The sequence below is a fragment of the Mobula birostris genome, chromosome X, assembly GCF_030028105.1.
Source record: "Mobula birostris isolate sMobBir1 chromosome X, sMobBir1.hap1, whole genome shotgun sequence".
NCBI classification, from domain to species: Eukaryota; Metazoa; Chordata; class Chondrichthyes; order Myliobatiformes; family Myliobatidae; genus Mobula; species Mobula birostris.
Window position 1 is genome coordinate 47025224 of NC_092402.1, and position 18705 is coordinate 47043928.

Here is an 18705-nt window from a genome sequence, read left to right on the forward strand (position 1 = left end):
GTGGCCAGTCACTATTTTCTGTTTTAAGGATACTCAGAAGGATTATGGCGAAGAGATTAGTGGAAGCTATTTGCATTGATGATTGACTGGAGGGTTTGATTATAGCTACCCAGGATGTAATCAAAACTTTGTAGTTTTAAATATTGAGTGGTGCCAAATAAATGTTGTGGAATTTATGACTGTCTTTTTTGATTTTGTGAAAGCTCTTGATTCAGTAGAGCATAAAATTACAGGTAGAGTATTACATAGAAGTTTGTAGATATTTTGTATATAAAATCATTCTTTGACACTTTACCCAATATTCCAGATTTGACGAGGGTTCTCCACAATTGGAGTAGGATGTCACCACTCCTGTAATCTCATTTTGTAATAAAATCCACCATATTATTTGTCTTCCTGTTTGCTTTCCTGTTAGCTTTTAGTCATTTGTGTACAAGGACACTAGGTTCTATGGATTCCTTTCCCTCTGTTTTCATTTAATAACAATTTCTGACTTTTTAATTCTGTCCCCTCTTGTCATAGTCCTCTAAGAAGACCACCACCTTGTCGTAGAGTTTGGAGGCTTGCGTGCCTCAATTACTTGGGGAGCTATGCTGGCTGGAGTCAGGGCCTTGTACTTTGGCTCTTGGTAGGGTCACCCATGTCAGACAGGTCAAAGAGTAGAGGCCAGACTAAAAGTGGTCCTCCAGTTTCGGGAGTTCAGCTCCGGGCTAACAACCCTGGCTGGTCAAACAAAACCTACAGAAACCGCAAGGAAGAATCCTTCTACATCTGTGTGTGACGGTATCCCTGAGTCTCCACCAGGCTTCTGAAGTCACAGTCAGAAAAGATGGTGGAGAGGTACTCCCATCATGGTTAAGTGGTACATAAGTGAGCAGTGAAGAGCTGTGACGTGCCAGGCTGCAGACTGAGAGCTAGGAAGTCGTATTAGGTTGGAGTGCTTATAGTTGGAAGGTACAAGCACAATGGGCTGAATTGCTCTCTATATCATAAATTTCTGTCATCTACTTGCCTGTATTTCCTTTTAATATAGAGTCCATTTGGTCCATCAAATCCAGGCCAACACTCAGAGCACTCAGATTGTCATTGATTCTATTGTATTTCTTTGTTCTACGGTGAATGACTGCAAGAAAATGAAACTCGGGATACTACGTGGCAGTATATAGACCTTTCAATGAATGTTATTACCTGCTCTGACCTCAAATCAGTTAAATAGAAGGTTTGAGCACTGATACATTCAAAAGTCAAAGACATTTTTTGGTCGGGTTCTCCGTTGTTTTGAAAAGCTTGCTCAATCAAGCAGGCGGCATGGTAGCATAGTGGTTAGCCTAATGCTTTACAGCGCCAGTGACCCAGGTTCATTTCCGGTTGTAAGGTTGTACGTTCTCCCCATGACTGCCTGGGTTTCCCTCGGGTGCTCCAGTTTCTTCCCACGTTCCAGAGGTGTACAGCTTGGTCCGTTGGGTGTAATTGGGCGGTGCAGACTCCTTGGGTCAGATGGGCCTGTTACCAAGCTGTATCTCTAAGCAGAAATAAAAATCCTTTCTGCCTCGGTGTGTTTGAATTAATTGTTGTCAGCATGTTGCCAGAATAATATGTCAGTACAGATCCTATAAATGCTCAGAGAAAGTTCTTGAAGTGAGGCGGACCAGGCCAATGAGCAGTTTGGCAGCTGTAATTATGGCTGTCACTGGTGCAACAACTTTTGATATGTGTATCCATGGCCTCCTCTACTGTTGCGATGAAGCCACACTCTGGTTGGAGGAACAACATCTTGTATTCCATCTGGGTAGCCTCCAACCTAATGGCATGAACATCGACTTCTCAAACTTTCAGTAATGCCCCCCTTCACCATTCCCCATTCCCCCCTCTCACCTTATCTCCTTGCCCACCCATCACCTTCCTCTGGTGCTCACCCCTCCTTTCTTCCATGGCCTTCTGAACCCTCCTATCAAACGCCCCCTTCTCCAGCCCTGTATCTCTTTCACCAATCAACTTCCCAAATCTTTACCTCCCCCTCCCCCTTCCAGTTTCACCTATCACCTTGTGTTTCTCACTCCCCTCCCCCCACTTTTTAACTCTAACCCTCAACTTTTTTTTCTCTCTAGTCCTGCTGAAGGGTCTCGGCCCAAAACATCGATTATACTCTTTTCCACAGATGCTGCCTAGCCTGCTGAGTTCCTCCAGCATTTTGTGTGTGTAACTAATTGTGACTACAGTTGGAGGAATTTAGATAGCCATGATGGAAGGGTAGTGCAGATCGAGAGGAACAAAGCTGTGGACAGGAATTAAGAGATTAGCTTTACCTGTCACATGTACGAAGAATTGCGTCATTTGTATCAAATCACTGAGGTTTGTTCAAAATCAGGTCTACTATCACCGGCATATGTTGTGAAATTTGTTCTGGGCAACCGGCAAGTGTTGCCCCACTGCCGGTGCCAATATGGCATCCCCACAACTTGCCTAACTGTACGTCTTTGGAAAGTGGGAAGAAACCGGAGCACCCGGAGGGAACTCGTGTGGTTGCAGGAAGAACGTACAATCGCCTTGCAGAGAGCGGTGGGAATTGAGCCCTGATGGATGATTGCTGGCACACTGCTATTGTGCCACCCTAAAGGAGTTAAAGCAAGATGAGAATTTTAAAGTTAGCCACATTTTAAAATCAGACCTCCAATTCTCCCTGTAGCAGCTGAGACAGAGGGTAGACCTGATAGAAGCTTTAAGACCATAGACGTCAGAGCAGAATTAGGCCATCCAGCCCATCAAATCTGCTCTACCATTCCATCATGGCTGATTCTGGATCCCACTCAACCCCAAACACCTGTCTTCTTGCCATATCCTTTGATGCCCTGATCAATCAGAAAACTATCAACTTCTGCCTTAAATATACCCACAGACTTGGCCTCCACCACAGTCTGTGGCAGGGCATTCCACAGATTCTCTACTCTCTGATTTAAAAAATTCCTCCTTGTCTCTGTTCTAAAAGGTCGCCCCTCAGTTCTGAGACAATGCCCTCTGGTTCTGGATACGTCCACCATAGGAAACATCCTCTCCACATCCACCCTATCTAGTCCTTTCAACATCCCGTAGGTTTCAATGAGATCCCCACACATTCTTCTAAATCCCAGTGATAATAGGCCCAAAGCTGCCAAATGCTCCTCGTATGTTAACCCCTTCATTCCTGGAATTATCTTTGTGAAACTTTAAGATGGAGAGGTGTAGATATCTTTACTCAGAGTAGAAGTATCTAATTCTAGAGGACTTGCATTTAAAATGAGAGAAGGCAAGTTGAGAGGTGATGTGTGCGGCAAACTTTTTTTAACCAGTCAGTGGAATAATATTGGATGCAGATATGGTTGAGATTAGATGCCTGAATATGCAGAGAATGGGGGGATATAGTTTAGTTAAGCACTTGGTTTGGGATAATGTTTTGGACCAAAGGGCCTGTTCCTGCACATTATTCTTCTATGATCTGTGACCATAAACCAGCAGGATTTATGGAATTCTAGGATGTTGGTTGAGTGGGACTTGCTGAAAGGTAGGGCAGAGATTTGATGACCTTGGGCTGGTGGTAGGTAGAAGGGTGGCAGGCTGTCATTGCATTAGGCGTGCTAGTAGTTAAGAGGTGAGTGTTCTAGCGGTAGGTATGATAAAAGCGGATGAGCCACTGTTGCTGAGGTGGAATTAGGTGTTCAGAGTACGAGGAGGCCATTGTACAGTGGTGTGATAGCAGCTGTCCAAAATGGCTACCTCTCGTTACTGCAAAATTCTCATTTTACGAGCATGCAGAGTTCCCTTCTGAAACCAAATTCAATTAGTGAATTGCAGATTCTTTACAATTGCAGCAAAATAACGATTCTCTTCATCCACCGCATCATACACCAATGACCCTGCCCCTCTCTCCGTAACTTTCAAAATGGAGCTGAAACTCCTGCTAGGAAAGACCAGGATGAGTAACTCCATTAGGTTGCTGCAGGCGTGTGGAGCTCCTGGTACATTGTGTGAGTCCACAAGTACAGAAAGTTTAACTGGTGTATTTTTATACAAGCAAAACAAAAGACGTGTTGTCTGTAAGGAATTTGTACTTTCTCCCTGTGACTCGGTGTTTCCTCTAGGCGTTGCAGTTTCCTCCCATGTTCTAAAGGTGTATGGGTTGGCCAGTTAATTCGTCACATGGGTGTAACTTGGCAGCATGGGCTTATTGGGCCAGAAGAGCTTTATCGCTAAATAAATAATAAAATAAATAACAGTTGCTGGGAATCTAGAGCAACACTTGCTGGAGGAACTCTGTGTCAGGTAGCACACTGCTTGACTTGCTGAGTTCCTCCAGCATTTTGTGTTGCAAAAAAAAATTGAGATGCTAGTTTATGGAAAGGACATGTCTGAGGCTTGGTTTTGGGTGGTCTGCTTGATAAAGTAGATGAGAATCTGAGTGATGGGGACTTTTCAGCCACGGTGTCAGTATGAGATGTGGATGTATGGTTGACACTGGCTTTCTCCAACTCAGTGGCGCTCGAAATGCAACCTCGTCATGGTTGGCTAAGAGGAGCTGGTAGGTGGGGAAGCTGCTCACAGCGTGTTTAGCTAATGTTTCTTTTCTTTATCAAGCATCTTCAGACAACACACAATGTATCACTGACCAACCAATTATCCTTGGAGAGCAACATCTCACTGTCAGAGTCACACGTCGAGTACTTCGATGCTGAAGATGTGTTGTTGTCTGCCTGCTCTTCCTACAATGAGGTAAATACTAGAATCTTGTTTGGGTATTGGTCAGGAGCCTGAAGAATAAAAAAGACTTCTTTCTGGTTCGTTCTTTCTCTCTGAGTGATCATTTTCCCCCCACAGTTGTGGTTGTGTACTGAGCCAAGAATGACTTGGGTTTGATCCCTGTCCATGATGCCTTTAGCCAACCAGGCAATATTTCCAAGAAAGAAGCAGGACTAACTTCCCAAGTCAATGAATTAATCTGTTTTTGAGGTTACAACCAAGGAATGGAGGTAGTGTGGCAGTAAAGCAAAAAAACAAGGGTTCTTAATGTACTGATGAGGGGTGTCTCATAACCAGTATCTACTGTTTGAGAAGATGGGAACTGTCGTTATGTGCACTTGGTGAGAAGGTTGGTTCTGAGTAGCTGTTGTTACCTGATTTTTTTTTTAATGAAACGTTGCTTTTGAGTATGTTGAAATTTGGAGCGTGAAGTGAAAGTGGGAAGGGGAATTAAGCAGGCATATTGAGAAGTTCATTTGCAATATTTGTTCACAAGTGGGCTTTGGAAGTTGCCAGTAATGCTGGAATTAGTTGCCCATTCCTAACTGAAGAGGCATTTAAAATTCATCAGTAGGTTTGCAGTTACATGTAAGAAACACTGGTGAAAGATTGAAGATTTCCTTCTGAAAGGCAATTATTGGACCCAATGTGTTTTAGAACAATTTTGAGTTTCATTGCCAGCAGTAAGATTTCAGAATTATTTAGCTACTTGAGATCTGCTAATGTTTGAACTTGTCCCTCCAGTGCTGGACCAGTAACTAAAGCTTTATCCAGCTGTATGTTTTGTTCTACCGTGGTATTTATCATTGTTCACATCCCTGACTGGTGCAACATAAAAGTCCTTTGAGAAGTGACTAAATAGCTCTGGATGAATTTCCTCTCCCAGTACTTGACCCTGGCTAGGATATGTATGGTTCTGACCCCACTTTCTCCCTCAGACAGGGTGGATGGCAGCCATTTTTCTTTTACTGCAGGACTATTGTTGCTCAGCGTAATTCTGTCTGTTCAGAGCACCTACGTGTCAAATGCTACTGGGCAGTGGCTGTGATGTGTAGGCATGGTTGATTCTGGTCTGTCTTGCCTCACAGTTATCCATAGTCTATTGAAACTCCAAGTAAAGCCTGGCTATGACTGGCCAACACTGAATTGGAGTTTGACTGTGGGTTTTGTGGTATAACATACAGATCTGTACCTGACCCCACAGTTAAGAAGGAATCTAGTTGCAAAAGTTAATATCAAAATAAAGCAAGCAATATTGTCCTGCTTGGTACCTTGGGTTCAGGCAGCATGCAAGTTCATTCACTGTGTCACAGAATCCCATCACAGATGGGGATCACTCAGTCCATCATCCTGATGTTGGAGGAAGGTGATGAAGGGCCCTTGACCTTGAACCTTGACTTTTTCTCTCTCCCCACAGATACTGCCTGTCCTGATTGTTGTATGAAGGTTTGTGTTTTGTCACAGTTAAAGCTCGGGCACCAATAAAACACACACATCTCAGCAGGACCAGAATATTTTCCAATTAGATATTAAGGCAGCTTTCTCTGTTGTAGATGTCAGACGACGATGACTCCACAACCAGTGAAATCACCAACAGCAACTCTGAGGAGAATCTGGACCATGTGGATACAGCAATGCAGGAGCTGACAGGTATATTCAGAGAGCTAAGTGTCACAGAAACGGGTACTTCAGTCCAACAGCACTCTACAGCGCCAGCAATCACCGGTCAGGGTTCAATTCCCGCTACTGTGTATAATGAGTTTGTATGTTCTTTGTGACTGTTTTCTCCGGGTGCTCTTGCTCTGGTTTCCTCCTGCATTCCAATGGTGTACAGGTTCATAAGGGTTATTAAATTGTGGGCATGCTATGTTGGTGCTGGGACCTATGTTGACAACAATTTTGGGCTTTTCTCCTCTCCCTCCCACCCCCCCCCCCCCCCAAGCACAGTCCTTAGACTGTGGTCATTGGTGCAAAACTGTGTATTTATTGTATGTTTCTTTCTACATCTGACAAATATAGCTAATGTTTATCTTGACAATAAATCCATATTGACCAAGTACACATTTATAGTAATCCTATTTACCAGCACTTGGTCTGTAGTCTTCTATGCCTTAGTGATTCAAATGTTTGTTCATGTACAACCAACTGCCACCTTTGTGTTAACATCAGTAATACGAATAGTCATCTTCAACCTGTCTTTCCTTTTGTGTCACTCAGTGCAACAATAATCCCCTGACATCTTTGAGTGCAGTTCATTACAGTTGACCACTGCTGGAGTGGTTACTGGCTCCATTGCAGCTCCTCAGAACACTTCTCTGTCTTGGCCATTTTGCTTATTTCACTAGGCCCCACCCAACACACCCAACTGCTCCCCACCAAAAAATATCTTACCATTGTATCTCATTGACACTCTTGCCCTTGTCACCTGCCGTCCCCATTCCATTCCTCTTCTTTCTTTCCCTGCTAATATAGTTATTAGTGAAGCAGGTCTCAGTGACGCTGCAGCTCAAATCTGTTCTCTCATTCAATAAGATCATAGCTGATTGAATAAACATAGAAACATAAGTGTAGAGAAAAGGGCAGGAGCCGGACCTCCATCGTAACTGATCCTCTTTCAGAACAAAATTCGCATTCCTTGTATCCCTTGAGGCGCAGGGTGGGGAGAGTGATGCGTGGTTGGGGGGGGGGGGGTGTATAGAGAGGAAGATATGTATAGAGAGAAGGGGGACAAAACATCTTTTGGTCCCAATCTTTGACACATTGAATGTCTGTGGTAGAGATTTCCACATTTGTTGTCCTGTAATCTCTCCCTCCTCTTCTGCTCCCAACATCTTGTTGGCCTGTATTCATCTATTCCTTTCTGCTGTGGACAGTGTGCAACACTTCAGATGCTCCCCCCCCCCCCCCCACCAATTTGGAATCTCCCTCATCCAGTTTCAGCTGCTGTGCGTGCAGCCCCCTCCAGCCCAGCATTGCAGTCCGCACTAGTCTGCTAGGCATTCATTCCCTCCATCCTCATGGTCATTCAGACAACTTGTCCTCTCATCCCAGTGACTTCTGTTTCAGTAAGCTCTTGATTTGGAAGTGTCCAGTGTAGACACAATAAAGTGGGCTGTCTAATGCTTCACCTTGGGAGTGCTACATTCCTGACTTGTGTACCTACCAACCAACCAAATACTGCACCCGCCTAGCCTACTCACAGGTTACAGGACAATTTACAATGAACCTCCTAACCAGTACATTTTGGAATATGGGAGGAGACCCATGCGCTCATGGGAAGGATGTACTTGATCGACCAAAACCGAAGAGAGTGGGTAGGCTTTGGGGAGCTAGGAGGTGCTTTTCACCACAGGATCTCTCCTTGTGACAGACCTCGGAATGTGGAGATTTAGATAATGTAATGCAGACAATATAAACTTGCTGAATAAACTTCATTTTTCAGCTTTGTACAATCTTTGCCAGCCACCCTTAGCCTGTGTCTGTCTGGTTATGAGCCTTCCTGTCAGTGTAAGTTACCCCTGCTGTTTCTCCTTTGTGACCTCAGCTGAAGGGAGAACAAAGGGCTTGCAGGCTTTGCCACAGGAGCTTGGCTGGTGTAAGCCACAAGCTTGGGGCTGAGTGAAGCAGTGTGTTAATATGCAATCCTTGCTCTCTCACAAGGCTTTGAAACTGAGAAAGAACAAAGAACATCAAGAAAGAGGAAAGAAAGTTGGTGCTCCAGGATGCTTTGGGATTTGAAAAGTGAGTGTGTGGGGAACTGGAGGCCACACTGTTTTATGGTTCTCGGAAAGGTGGAGCTTGAGTAAGGTGAAGTGGTTTCATTCACAGAATGAGATTTCTGTGAACGTGTGGAAAGCAGAAAGGAAGGTTTAACAGCCTGCTGTCTGTAGCACTTACACATCTGTACTTCATTTATTTCCGCCCTGGGAAAGTGTGTTCAAAGTTGCCTGGGCACATCTGCTGGAGGGATCCTGAAGTAACTCTGAGGTTACTCTATAAACTTATAAAATGAACATCCCTCACCTTTCAGAAGTACTGTCTTTAATGACAAAACTAGCAAGTGCTGGAAGTGCTTAGCACCTCTTCGCCTGCCCTTTCTTCCATTGTCTGCTGTCCTCTCCTATTAGTTTCCTTCCTTCAGCTGTTTTCCTCTTCCACCCTCACTGGTAGCTGTTGTTTTGCTCATGCTTGAGTGCTCGGTGGTGGGTGCCGATACTTTTTTTTTGCTGGTGGGGGCGGGGGGGGGATCGTTGCTGCTGCTGCTTACGTGTGGGGGGGGGTACACTTTGGGGTTCTAAAATTTAACTGTCATTCATTCTTTGGGGACACTCCTCTGTTTTCATGGATGGTTGTGAAGAACAAGCATTTCAGGATGTATATTGTATACATTTCTCTGACATTAAATGTACCTTTGAAACCTTTGAATTACTTACCCATTCCCCCTCCCCCTCTCACCCACCACCTTATTCTGGCTTCTGCCCCTACATTTCCAGTCCTGACGAAGGGTCTGGACCAGGAACGTCGACTGTTTCTTCCCCTCCGTAGATGCTGCCTGACTTGCTGAGTTCCTCCAGCATTTTGGGTGTTGCTCAGTGTTTTCTGGTTTTATTTTTGATTTTCAGCATCTGCAGCACTTTACTTCTGTATCACAGCCTTTAGCAGCCCTGTGTTTTTCCCCTGACAAGGAGGAAAAAGACAGTGATTGATTTGAGCTTAGTGTTGTGACAAAAGAATCCCTTTATTGTATACTCAGGCCACTTTATTGGGTACACTTTGTTAACGCAAATATCTAAACAGCCAATGATGTGGCAGCAACTCAGTGCATAAAAACATGCAGACATGGTCAAGAGGTTCAGTTGTTGTTCAGACCAAACATCAGAATGGGGAAGAAATGTGAGCTGAGTGACTTTGACAGCGGAATGATTGCTAGTGCACAAGTCTCTGGAGTTTACAGAGAATGGTACAAAAAAACACAAAATACCCAGTGAGCATGAGGAAATCTGCAGATGCTGGAAATTCAAGCAACTCACACAAAATGCTGGTGGAACGCAGCAGGCCAGACAACATCCATAGGAAGAAGCACAGTCGAAGTTTCGGGCCGAAACCCTTTGTCAGGACTAACTGAAAGAAGAGATAGTAAGAGATTTGAGAGGGGGAGGGGGAGATCCGAAATGATAGGAGAAGACAGGAGGGGAAGGGATGGAGCCAAGAGCTGGAAAGTTGATTGGCAAAAGGGATACGAGGCTGGAGAAGGGAGAGGATCATGGGACGGGAGGCTTAGGGAGAAAGAAAGGGGGAGGGGAGCATCAGAGGATGGGCAAGGAGTTATTGTGAGAGGGACAGAGAGAGAAAAAAGAGGGGGGAGAAAAAAGGAAAAAAATAAAAAATAAGGGATGGGGTAAGAATGGGAGGAGGGGCATTAACGGAAGTTAGAGAAGTCAATGTTCATGCCATCAGGTTGGAGGCTACCCAGACGGAATATGAGGTGTTGTTCTTCCAACCTGAGTGTGGCTTCATCTTTACAGTAGAGCAAGCCATGGATAGACATATCAGAATGGGAATAGGACGTGGAATTAAAATGTGGCTCTTGCAAAAATGCCATTCCTTTCTCACAACTCTTCCGTCTCCGCCGCATCTGCTCTCAGGATGAGGCCTTTCATTCCAGGATGAAGGAGATGTCTTTCTTTTTTAAAGAAAGGGGCTTCCCTTCCTCCATAATCAACTCTGCTCTCAAACGCATCTCTCCCATTTCACACACATCTGCTCTCACCCCATCCTCCTGCCACCCTACTAGGGATAGGGTTCCCCTGTTTACAGGGATCTGAGAATCCCTCATTCCCTTGTCCTCACCTACCACCTCACCAGCCTCTGGGTCCAACATATAATTCTCTGTAACTTCCACCACCTCCAACGGGATCCCACCACTAAGCACATCTTTCCCTCCACCCCCCCCCCCTTCTGCTTTCCGCAGGGATCGCTCCCTATGCGGCTCCCTTGTCCATTCGTTCCCCCCCCCCCCCCATCCCTTCCCACCGATCTCCCTCCCGGCACTTATCCTTGTAAGCGGAACAAGTGCTACACATGCCCTTACACTTCCTCCCTTACCACCATTCAAGGCCCCAGACAGTCCTTCCAGGTGAGGCAACACTTCACCTGTGAGTCGGCTGGGGTGATATACTGCGTCCGGTGCTCCCGATGTGGCCTTCTATATATTGGCGAGACCCGACACAGACTGGGAGACTGTTTCGCTGAACATCTACGCTCTGTCCGCCAGAGAAAGCAGGATCTCCCAGTGACCACACATTTTAATTCCATGTCTCATTCCCATTTTCCCCCCTTTTTTAATCTCTCTTTTTTCTCTCTCTCTGTCCCTCTCACAATAACTCCTTGCCTGCTCTCCATCTTCCTCTGGCGCTCCCCTCCCTCTTTCTTTCTCCTGAGGCCTCCCGTCCTATGATCCTCTCCCTTCTCCAGCCTCGTATCCCTTTTGCCAATCAACTGTCCAGCTCTTGGCTTCATCCCTCCCCCTCCTGTCTTCTCCTATCATTTCGGATCTCCCCCTCCCCCTCCCACTTTCAAATCTCTTACTATCTCTTCTTTCAGTTAGTCCTGATGAAGGGTCTCGGCTGGAGACGTTGACTGCTTCTTCCTATAGATACTGCCTGGCCTGCTGCGTTCACCAGCATATCCAGTGAGCAGCAGTTCTGTGGGTGGAAACACCTTGTTAATGAGAGAGGTCAGAGGAGAATGGCCAGACTGGTTCAAGCTGATAGGAACGTGGCAGTAACTCAAATAACCATGTGTTACAATAGAGATGTGCAGAAGACCATCTCTGAATGCACCACACCTTGAATCTTGAACTGGATGGGCTAAAGATAGCCCATACTGCCACAAACATGCACTCACTGGCCACTTTATTAGGTACCTAATAAATTGGCCATTGAGTGTACAGTACTGTGTGAAAGTCTTGGGCACCCTAGAGTTTTTATAGAAATTTTGTTTAACATTTTTTGTCTTCTGCATTAGTGTGTCAATAGAAAACAGCAAATTTTAGATTTCCAAACATTCATTTTACAAAAAGTTAAATGTTAGAGAAAGTTTTGTATTTTGTTAAAGAAAGTAACATATTAAGTAATAGACCACTTATCAGATAAAAATTTGATTGTTGTAGTTATATAGCCCAGTGCATGATTAAACAAAGATAACAACAGTTCAATGACATAATGAATTGAAAGAACTGAACAGATTGACTGAAACAGAAACGGGTCTAAAAGGAATGAAACTGGGCGAAGGACAACCAGACTAAAAGGTGAGGGTGTGGCAGACACGACAGTTTAACCTTCAAATCATCAATTCAAGAGTGAGCACAACAACAAGACACAAGGTGGTCATCCTGAATCAGCAAGATCTCTCCCAAGCAGAAATTTTGCAGCAGACAGGAATTTCATGATGTGCTATCCAGGCTTTTCTGAAGAAACACAAAGAAACAGGGAAGGTTGAAGACCAGAGTCGAAGTGGTCAGCCATGGAAACTGAATGCAGCAGACAAGAGATACATCAAACTCACACACTGCTATCAGCTCTGAACTCTCAGAAACTACTGGAATCCAAGTAGACCCCTCTGCAGTCTTACTAAAAGTAGGCTTCATGGAAGAGTTGCTGCCAAAAAGCCATTCCTCCAAATGGTAAACAAAGGTAAAGTAAAGGCATCCGTTAGTGTTGCGAGACCATGATACTGCGCCTGGAAAGTCTTCACTCTCCAGGGCGCAGGCCTGGGCAAGGTTGTATGGAAGACCAGCAGTTGCCCATGCTGCAAGTCTCCCCTCTCCACGACACCGATGTTGTCCAAGGGAAGGGCATTAGGATCCATACAGCTTGGCACCAGTGTCGTCGCAGAGCAATGTGTGATTAAGTGCCTTGCTCAAGGACACAACACGTTCCCTCGGCCGGGGCTTGAACTCACGACCTTCAGGTCATTAGTCCAATGCCTTAACTACTTGGCCACATGCCCACACTAAACAAAGGTACTTATGTACAAAAATACAAGGACTGGACTGACAAGTCAAAATTTGAAACTTTTGGCTCAAACAGGAGGCAGTTTGTCCGTAAAAGAGCTGGAGAGTGCTACGTGAATGAATGTCTGCAGCCAACAATGAAGCACGGTGGAAATTCCCTGCAGGTTTGGGGCTGCATTTCTGCAAACGGAGGTGGTGGTCTGGTCAGAATTAATGGAATCATCAATGCGATACAAAGTACAGGCAGATTCTCATCTGCCATGCAATACCATTAGGGAAGCATCTAATCAGTCCCAACTTCATTCTGCAGCACTGCAATGACCCCAAACACATGGCCAAGTTCATAAAGAACTATCTTCAGTGAAAAGACAAACAAGGAGTTCTGCATCAGATGGTGTGGCCTCCACCGAGCCCTGACGTCAACATCATCAAGGCTGTCTGAGATAACCTGCAGAGACAGAAGCAAGTGAGGCAGCCAAAGTCTGTAGGAGAACTGTGGCAAGTTCTCCAAGATGCTCTGAATAACTTACCAGCTGATTTTCTTTTAAAACTGCATGACACTGTACCTAAGAGAATTGATGCAGTTTTAAAAGCAAAGGGTGATCACATCAAATATTGATTTGATTTAATTTTTGTTTACTGCTCTTTATAGTAATTTTCTGATATTTAGAAGCCTTTCATTACATTATTTTTGAAAGCATCTGCTCTTACAGAATTTTTTTTTACATGTCCCTAAGACTTTGGTGCAGTATTGTATGAGCAGATCTTGGTCACGGAGCACTAAACTGGAGGTGCTGGAAATGCGAAATAAAAGCAAAATGCTTGAACTACTCAGAAGGTCAGGCGGTATCTGCTGAGAGGAAAATGGAGTTGACGTATCTGCTTGATGACCTAGTGTCAAGTGAGGGTTCTAATCATTGACCTAATTATTTCTTTCACCAATGCTGCCTGAAGTGTTGTATGAGAGTGCCCTTTTTGCCTTTTACTTTAGCTTCCCCTCTTTTCTCTTGTTCTAGTGGGGAGTACAGGGGTGATTGTAGGTGCTGATATTTGAAAATCCATATGCAAGATCTGGCAAACATGCAAGTGCTTGAAAAATTCACCAGATAGGCTCAAATGCTCCCCCTGGTGGTGGAGTTGTGATTTCTTGATCTGTTGAACAACCTTGCACAAGGAAAGAGATTGGTGGAGTTGATCATATCGTATGCAAGTCGCTGCTATATTTGCATAGAACTTAAGTTTGGTTTGCGGTTGCAAAGAAAATTTAATTTCTTTTCAAAGCAAAAATAAAATTATAATCCTTTATTGAGATAATCCCAGCCATCCAACGTCACTGCCTTGTGCTGCTGTAATCTCCATTCCTTTGCAAAAACAGTTCATGCTCTCTTTGACCCTTCCAGAACTCTGTATTCTTCAATTCTGGCATGCTGGGCACAGTCCACTTCCCCTCATCACCCCTGTCCTATAGCTGACAGCTGTGACTTAATCATCATGCTCTAATCCTACCCCCACCATCATAAAGTTCTTTAAAGCTTCCATTGGTAGAGTGTTTAGTCACCTTTTTAGCACAATATAAATTTTTGACCAAAATACCTTCTGTAACAAGATTAAAGGTATTATGTAAAATAATTTACTTTTGCCACCAATGGGTGTATGTTCTCTAAACCTGTACTTTGTCAATAAGTTTTATGTTTGAAATGCTAATTAACTGATCTGCAAAACCATCATCTGATGCTTTATGCTTAGGTCATTAATTTCTAACACCTGCCAAATTTGGTTCTCAGAAATGCACATTTTTGTCCCAAATTTTTGGAAATATTAAGTAGTCTTGTACATGAGTTCAGAGATGAGGCCTTACAGGGCTTGAGGGGGTTGACGTTTCCATCCCCTGACTAATTTGTTGAGGACAGTAGGATCAGTGGAACCTTTGGCCCATCTCGTCCACACCAGTAAGGGGTCATGAAGTTGCCCATCTGGGACCAGTGAGGAGAAAGGTGAAGAATCCTTAGAACGCTCAGTGCAAAGGGCTGGAGAAGTGCACTCTCAGCGTTCTGGACAGAAATGGGTAGACCTTTGCAGACTAAGGGGAATAAGTCATAGATGAAGGGATAGTGCAGCACAGGAAGAGAGGCCCTTTGACTCACAATGTGCCAACCAATTAAGCTAATACCACCTAAAGGCTTCTCTGTGTAGACATTCCATGTCCCTCCATTCATGTGCCTATCTAAGAGCCTCTTAAATGGCTCCATCTCTTACCTCCACCACCACCACCCCACATTTCAGGCACCTGCCACTCTGCATTTGTGTGTGTGTGTGTGTGTGCGTGTCTGGGGGGGGGGGGAGAAACTTGTTCTGTACATCTCCTTTGAACTCCTCACCCTGTCATCCTAAATGCATGCTCTCTACCATTAGACATTTCTGTCCTCTGGGTAGAGAGTCACAATCTTTTCCAATCTATGCCTCTCATAACCTTATCAATGTCTATCAGCCCCCCCCCCACCCAGCCTCTGCTGCTCCAGAGAAAATAGGTGTCCAACCTTGCATCGTGTGCCCTGTAATCCAGGCAGCCTTCTGGTAGATGATTATATGGGGCTTGTGCAATATTGGATGGAGGAACAGGCCCAAGGGACTGAGCAAACTACTCTTGTTTCTTGTGTAATGATCTTTAGTTTTGCCAGTGCTTTGGATGCTTAGACATTCAGCAGTAGTTAACCAAAACAGGATGTTAGACAGATGAAAAAACTGCACTTGTGGCACACAGGACAACTATTCATTATAGTTGCTCTGTATGCCCAGGCAAATGACAGATGTCGGCTCGTCATGGAGAGCTTCTGACAAGTGATTATACTGAAGGCTGATGGTCGAAGCCTAGAGACTGGAGGGCAGAGTCCTGCCCTGGAGTTGGAAAGCTGTCCGTGTGGGAGGGAGGAAAGGAGCTGTTGTTTTGTTGCTTGTTGTGTTCCGTGTTTTGCCGAGCATTGTGAGCATGATATGTTGTCACTGGAATTGTGATGGTATTGGGTTTACTGACCATGAAGTTCTAAACTCAGATGAAGACTTTAAGCCCTATCAGATATAAATGGCTACAAATACTCTCACTAAAGGGAGATTATACTGTAACTACTCAATTTTCAAAGACTAGTTCACTTCCCTGTTTATTCTCCATGGGGTGTTTAGCTGCCAATACCCACTATTCAAGTTGTGGGTTCCTTCTCACTACCAGCTGTTAAAGTGGTTTAAAACACAATTCATTTACTTTCAGTGACACACATTTAAATCCAAACAGCATTCTTAAAACATGTTTAAAGCAGTGTTTCTATCTAAGCATTTATAAAAGTAAGTTTAAAAGATTTCAAAAACACAGGTACAATTCCTATGAACTAAAAAGACAAACCAACAATGCAGCTGCACAAATTGGCTGTCACAGAATCCAAAGCCAGAGAAATGGATTCTAGTTCACTCCATGTTTCTTTCATGTCTCTTTCATGGTTATAGATCTTCCTACCCTAATCCTGACAACACTTCTTTTATTGATATGCTAAATGATACTATCCATCTGTTCTTCACGTTTCCTTGAACTAAGCAACTTAAAAGTCAGCTTTTCTATTTGAAACAAGCCAAATTAAACAACCCCTTGTCTCATGGTCTTAAGCGGTAATAAAGCTGGTGTAGTGAGCTAGCATCTGCTTTTACGGACTCTGTTAAGTCGCTGTGTAGACAATACTGATTACTGCTGACAATTTACATTTTAAGAACTGGACACTGACTCTTGTTTATGACCAGAAACTAAATAAAGCAGTATTAGTTAAGTACTTACTTACCACTGTTTGATTTTACGTGTGGCAGCTGCTGTATTTAGAAAGCAGAGATTAGTAAACAACGAAGGGGCCCATAGGCTAAGTAGTGAATATCCATCACAAAGTATGTGGTGACACTTTCTCCTAGCACATCCCTAGGCAAGCGGTACATTTCGTTGTATGGTTTGATGCACAGGTGATAAATAGGATGTTGAAGATTCAATATTGCATTCAGATCTAAGGTGCTTTTTAGGAGTGGTTAGTGAACTCTGCTTAATACCAGGTCACAAGGAGAGATTGGGTCAGGGGAGTGCTTGTAAGGAGAGAGAGGAAGTATTGGCAGAGAATTTCCTGGCCTTGGGGCCCAGACAGCTGAAGACACAGCTTGAGGATGTAGAGAGATCAGGAAGTGGAGGCCACATAACTTCCTTCCTGAGGAACTAAAGGTGGAGAATATCAAAACTAGAGGTTTTTTTCTGTTAGAGGAGTGAAGTTGAAATCTGGACGTTTATCACTGACGTATGAAATTTGTTTTGCGACTGCAGTACAGTGCAATACATAAAAATACCACAACTTACAGGGAAGAAATATATATTTAAAAAAAACTTGAGTGCAAAAAAAGTGAGCTGGTGTTCATGGGTTGGTTCATTTACGGAGGGTTATGTGCGAAGGAAGGGTTACCTTGATCCTAGAGCAGGTTAAAATTTATTGCCACAGATGGCTGTGGAGGCCAAGTCACTGGGTGTATTTAAAGTGGAGGTTGATAGGTTCTTGATTGGTAAGGGCATTAAAGGTGACAGGGAGAAGGCAGGAGAATGGGTTTGAGGGGGATAATAAATCACCCAAGATGGAATGGGCAAATGGCCTACTTCTGTCCTTGTGTCTTATAGTCTAAAAGTTGGCACAGTACAGGCCCTTCAGCCCATGATGTTGAGCCTATGTTCTAACATCTGATTCCTCAATATTGAGTTTACTGTTTTAGTCATTTGAGTTGGGGTGTTGGGGGATGGGAGAAATAAGATGCAAGCATACATGTTTAAAAGAAATATAATTTTTCTTTTCCAAAGTTGAGGAGGTTCCAAGTTGCGCTTCTGTTAACACTGTTCAAAGGAGGACATCCCTCCCTGCTCCTGGCCCAAATCTGGGCAATGTCAGCCTTTGGAACATCCTGAAGAACAATATTGGAAAAGACCTGTCGAAAGTCTCCATGCCGGTCCAGCTGAATGAGCCACTAAACACGCTGCAGCGACTCTGCGAGGAGCTGGAGTTCACAGAGTTGCTAGACACGGCGAGCAGGACTGCCAATCCATTTGAACGCATGGTGAGTTCACCCATCTGTTCTGTGGGATGAGTTAACTGGGTGGGTGCTATCTGCCCTTCAGGTGCTAAGAGCTCCAATGTCTTCCTCTGTATGTATTTATCTTAATGAGCATAGAAGTTACAATAATGTACACCACTAATCAGCCAATCATGTGGCAACAACTCGATGCTTAAAAGCATCCAGGCATGGTCAAGAGGTTCAATTGTTCAGAGCAAACATCAGAATGGGGAAGAAATGTGATCTGAGTGACTGACCGCGGAATGATTGTTGGTGCCAGATGGAGTGGTTTGAGTATCTCAGCACCTGCTGATCTGGGATTTCCACACACTGTCTCTAGAATTTACAGAGAATGGTACCAAAAAAAAAAATCCAGTGAGCGGCAGTTCTGTGGGTGGAAACACTTTGCTAATGAGACAGGTCAGAGGAGAATAGTCAAAATTGGTTTAAGGTGACAGTAATTCAAACATCCACACTTGATAACATTGGTGTGTAGAAGAGCATCTCTGAACATACAACACATTGAACCTTGAAGTGGAGGGACTACAGCAGCAGGAGACCACACCGCGTTCCACTCCTGTATCTTATAAAGTGGCCACTGTGTGCATTAGAACAGTAATCATGTTTTAGAAAAGACCTCAGTGGCTGCACTGCCAATTGAAATGTTCTGAAAGGTGCTATAGAAATTCACATCTTCTAAGGCTAGTTTCTCAGCACTGGGACTTGAGATCTCACTAAGACAGCTGGGAACTTATAAGCTTGGAAAAATTACTCTAAAACACTGTCAATCCTAAAACGACGACCAT

The 18705-nt window shown here is 44.1% G+C and overlaps 1 protein-coding gene across 7 annotated transcripts in view; it reads left to right on the plus strand.

The window, feature by feature from the left end:
- Positions 1 to 18705, plus strand: part of LOC140191360 (oxysterol-binding protein-related protein 6-like) — a 125707-nt gene that overhangs the window by 80178 nt on the left and 26824 nt on the right. For 5 of the 7 annotated variants that reach the window (XR_011883816.1, XM_072248698.1, XM_072248696.1 and 2 more), the window contains 4 exons: positions 4609 to 4743; positions 6324 to 6420; positions 8431 to 8511; positions 17649 to 17902. Coding sequence is in view for 6 of the 7 variants with exons in the window: in XM_072248698.1 (XP_072104799.1) it covers positions 4609 to 4743; positions 6324 to 6420; positions 8431 to 8511; positions 17649 to 17902 (567 nt within the window). In the remaining variant the exon portion in view is untranslated. The remainder of the gene's footprint in view (positions 1 to 4608; positions 4744 to 6323; positions 6421 to 8430; positions 8512 to 17648; positions 17903 to 18705) is intronic. The other 2 variants (XM_072248699.1, XM_072248700.1) reach the window with 2 other exon arrangements.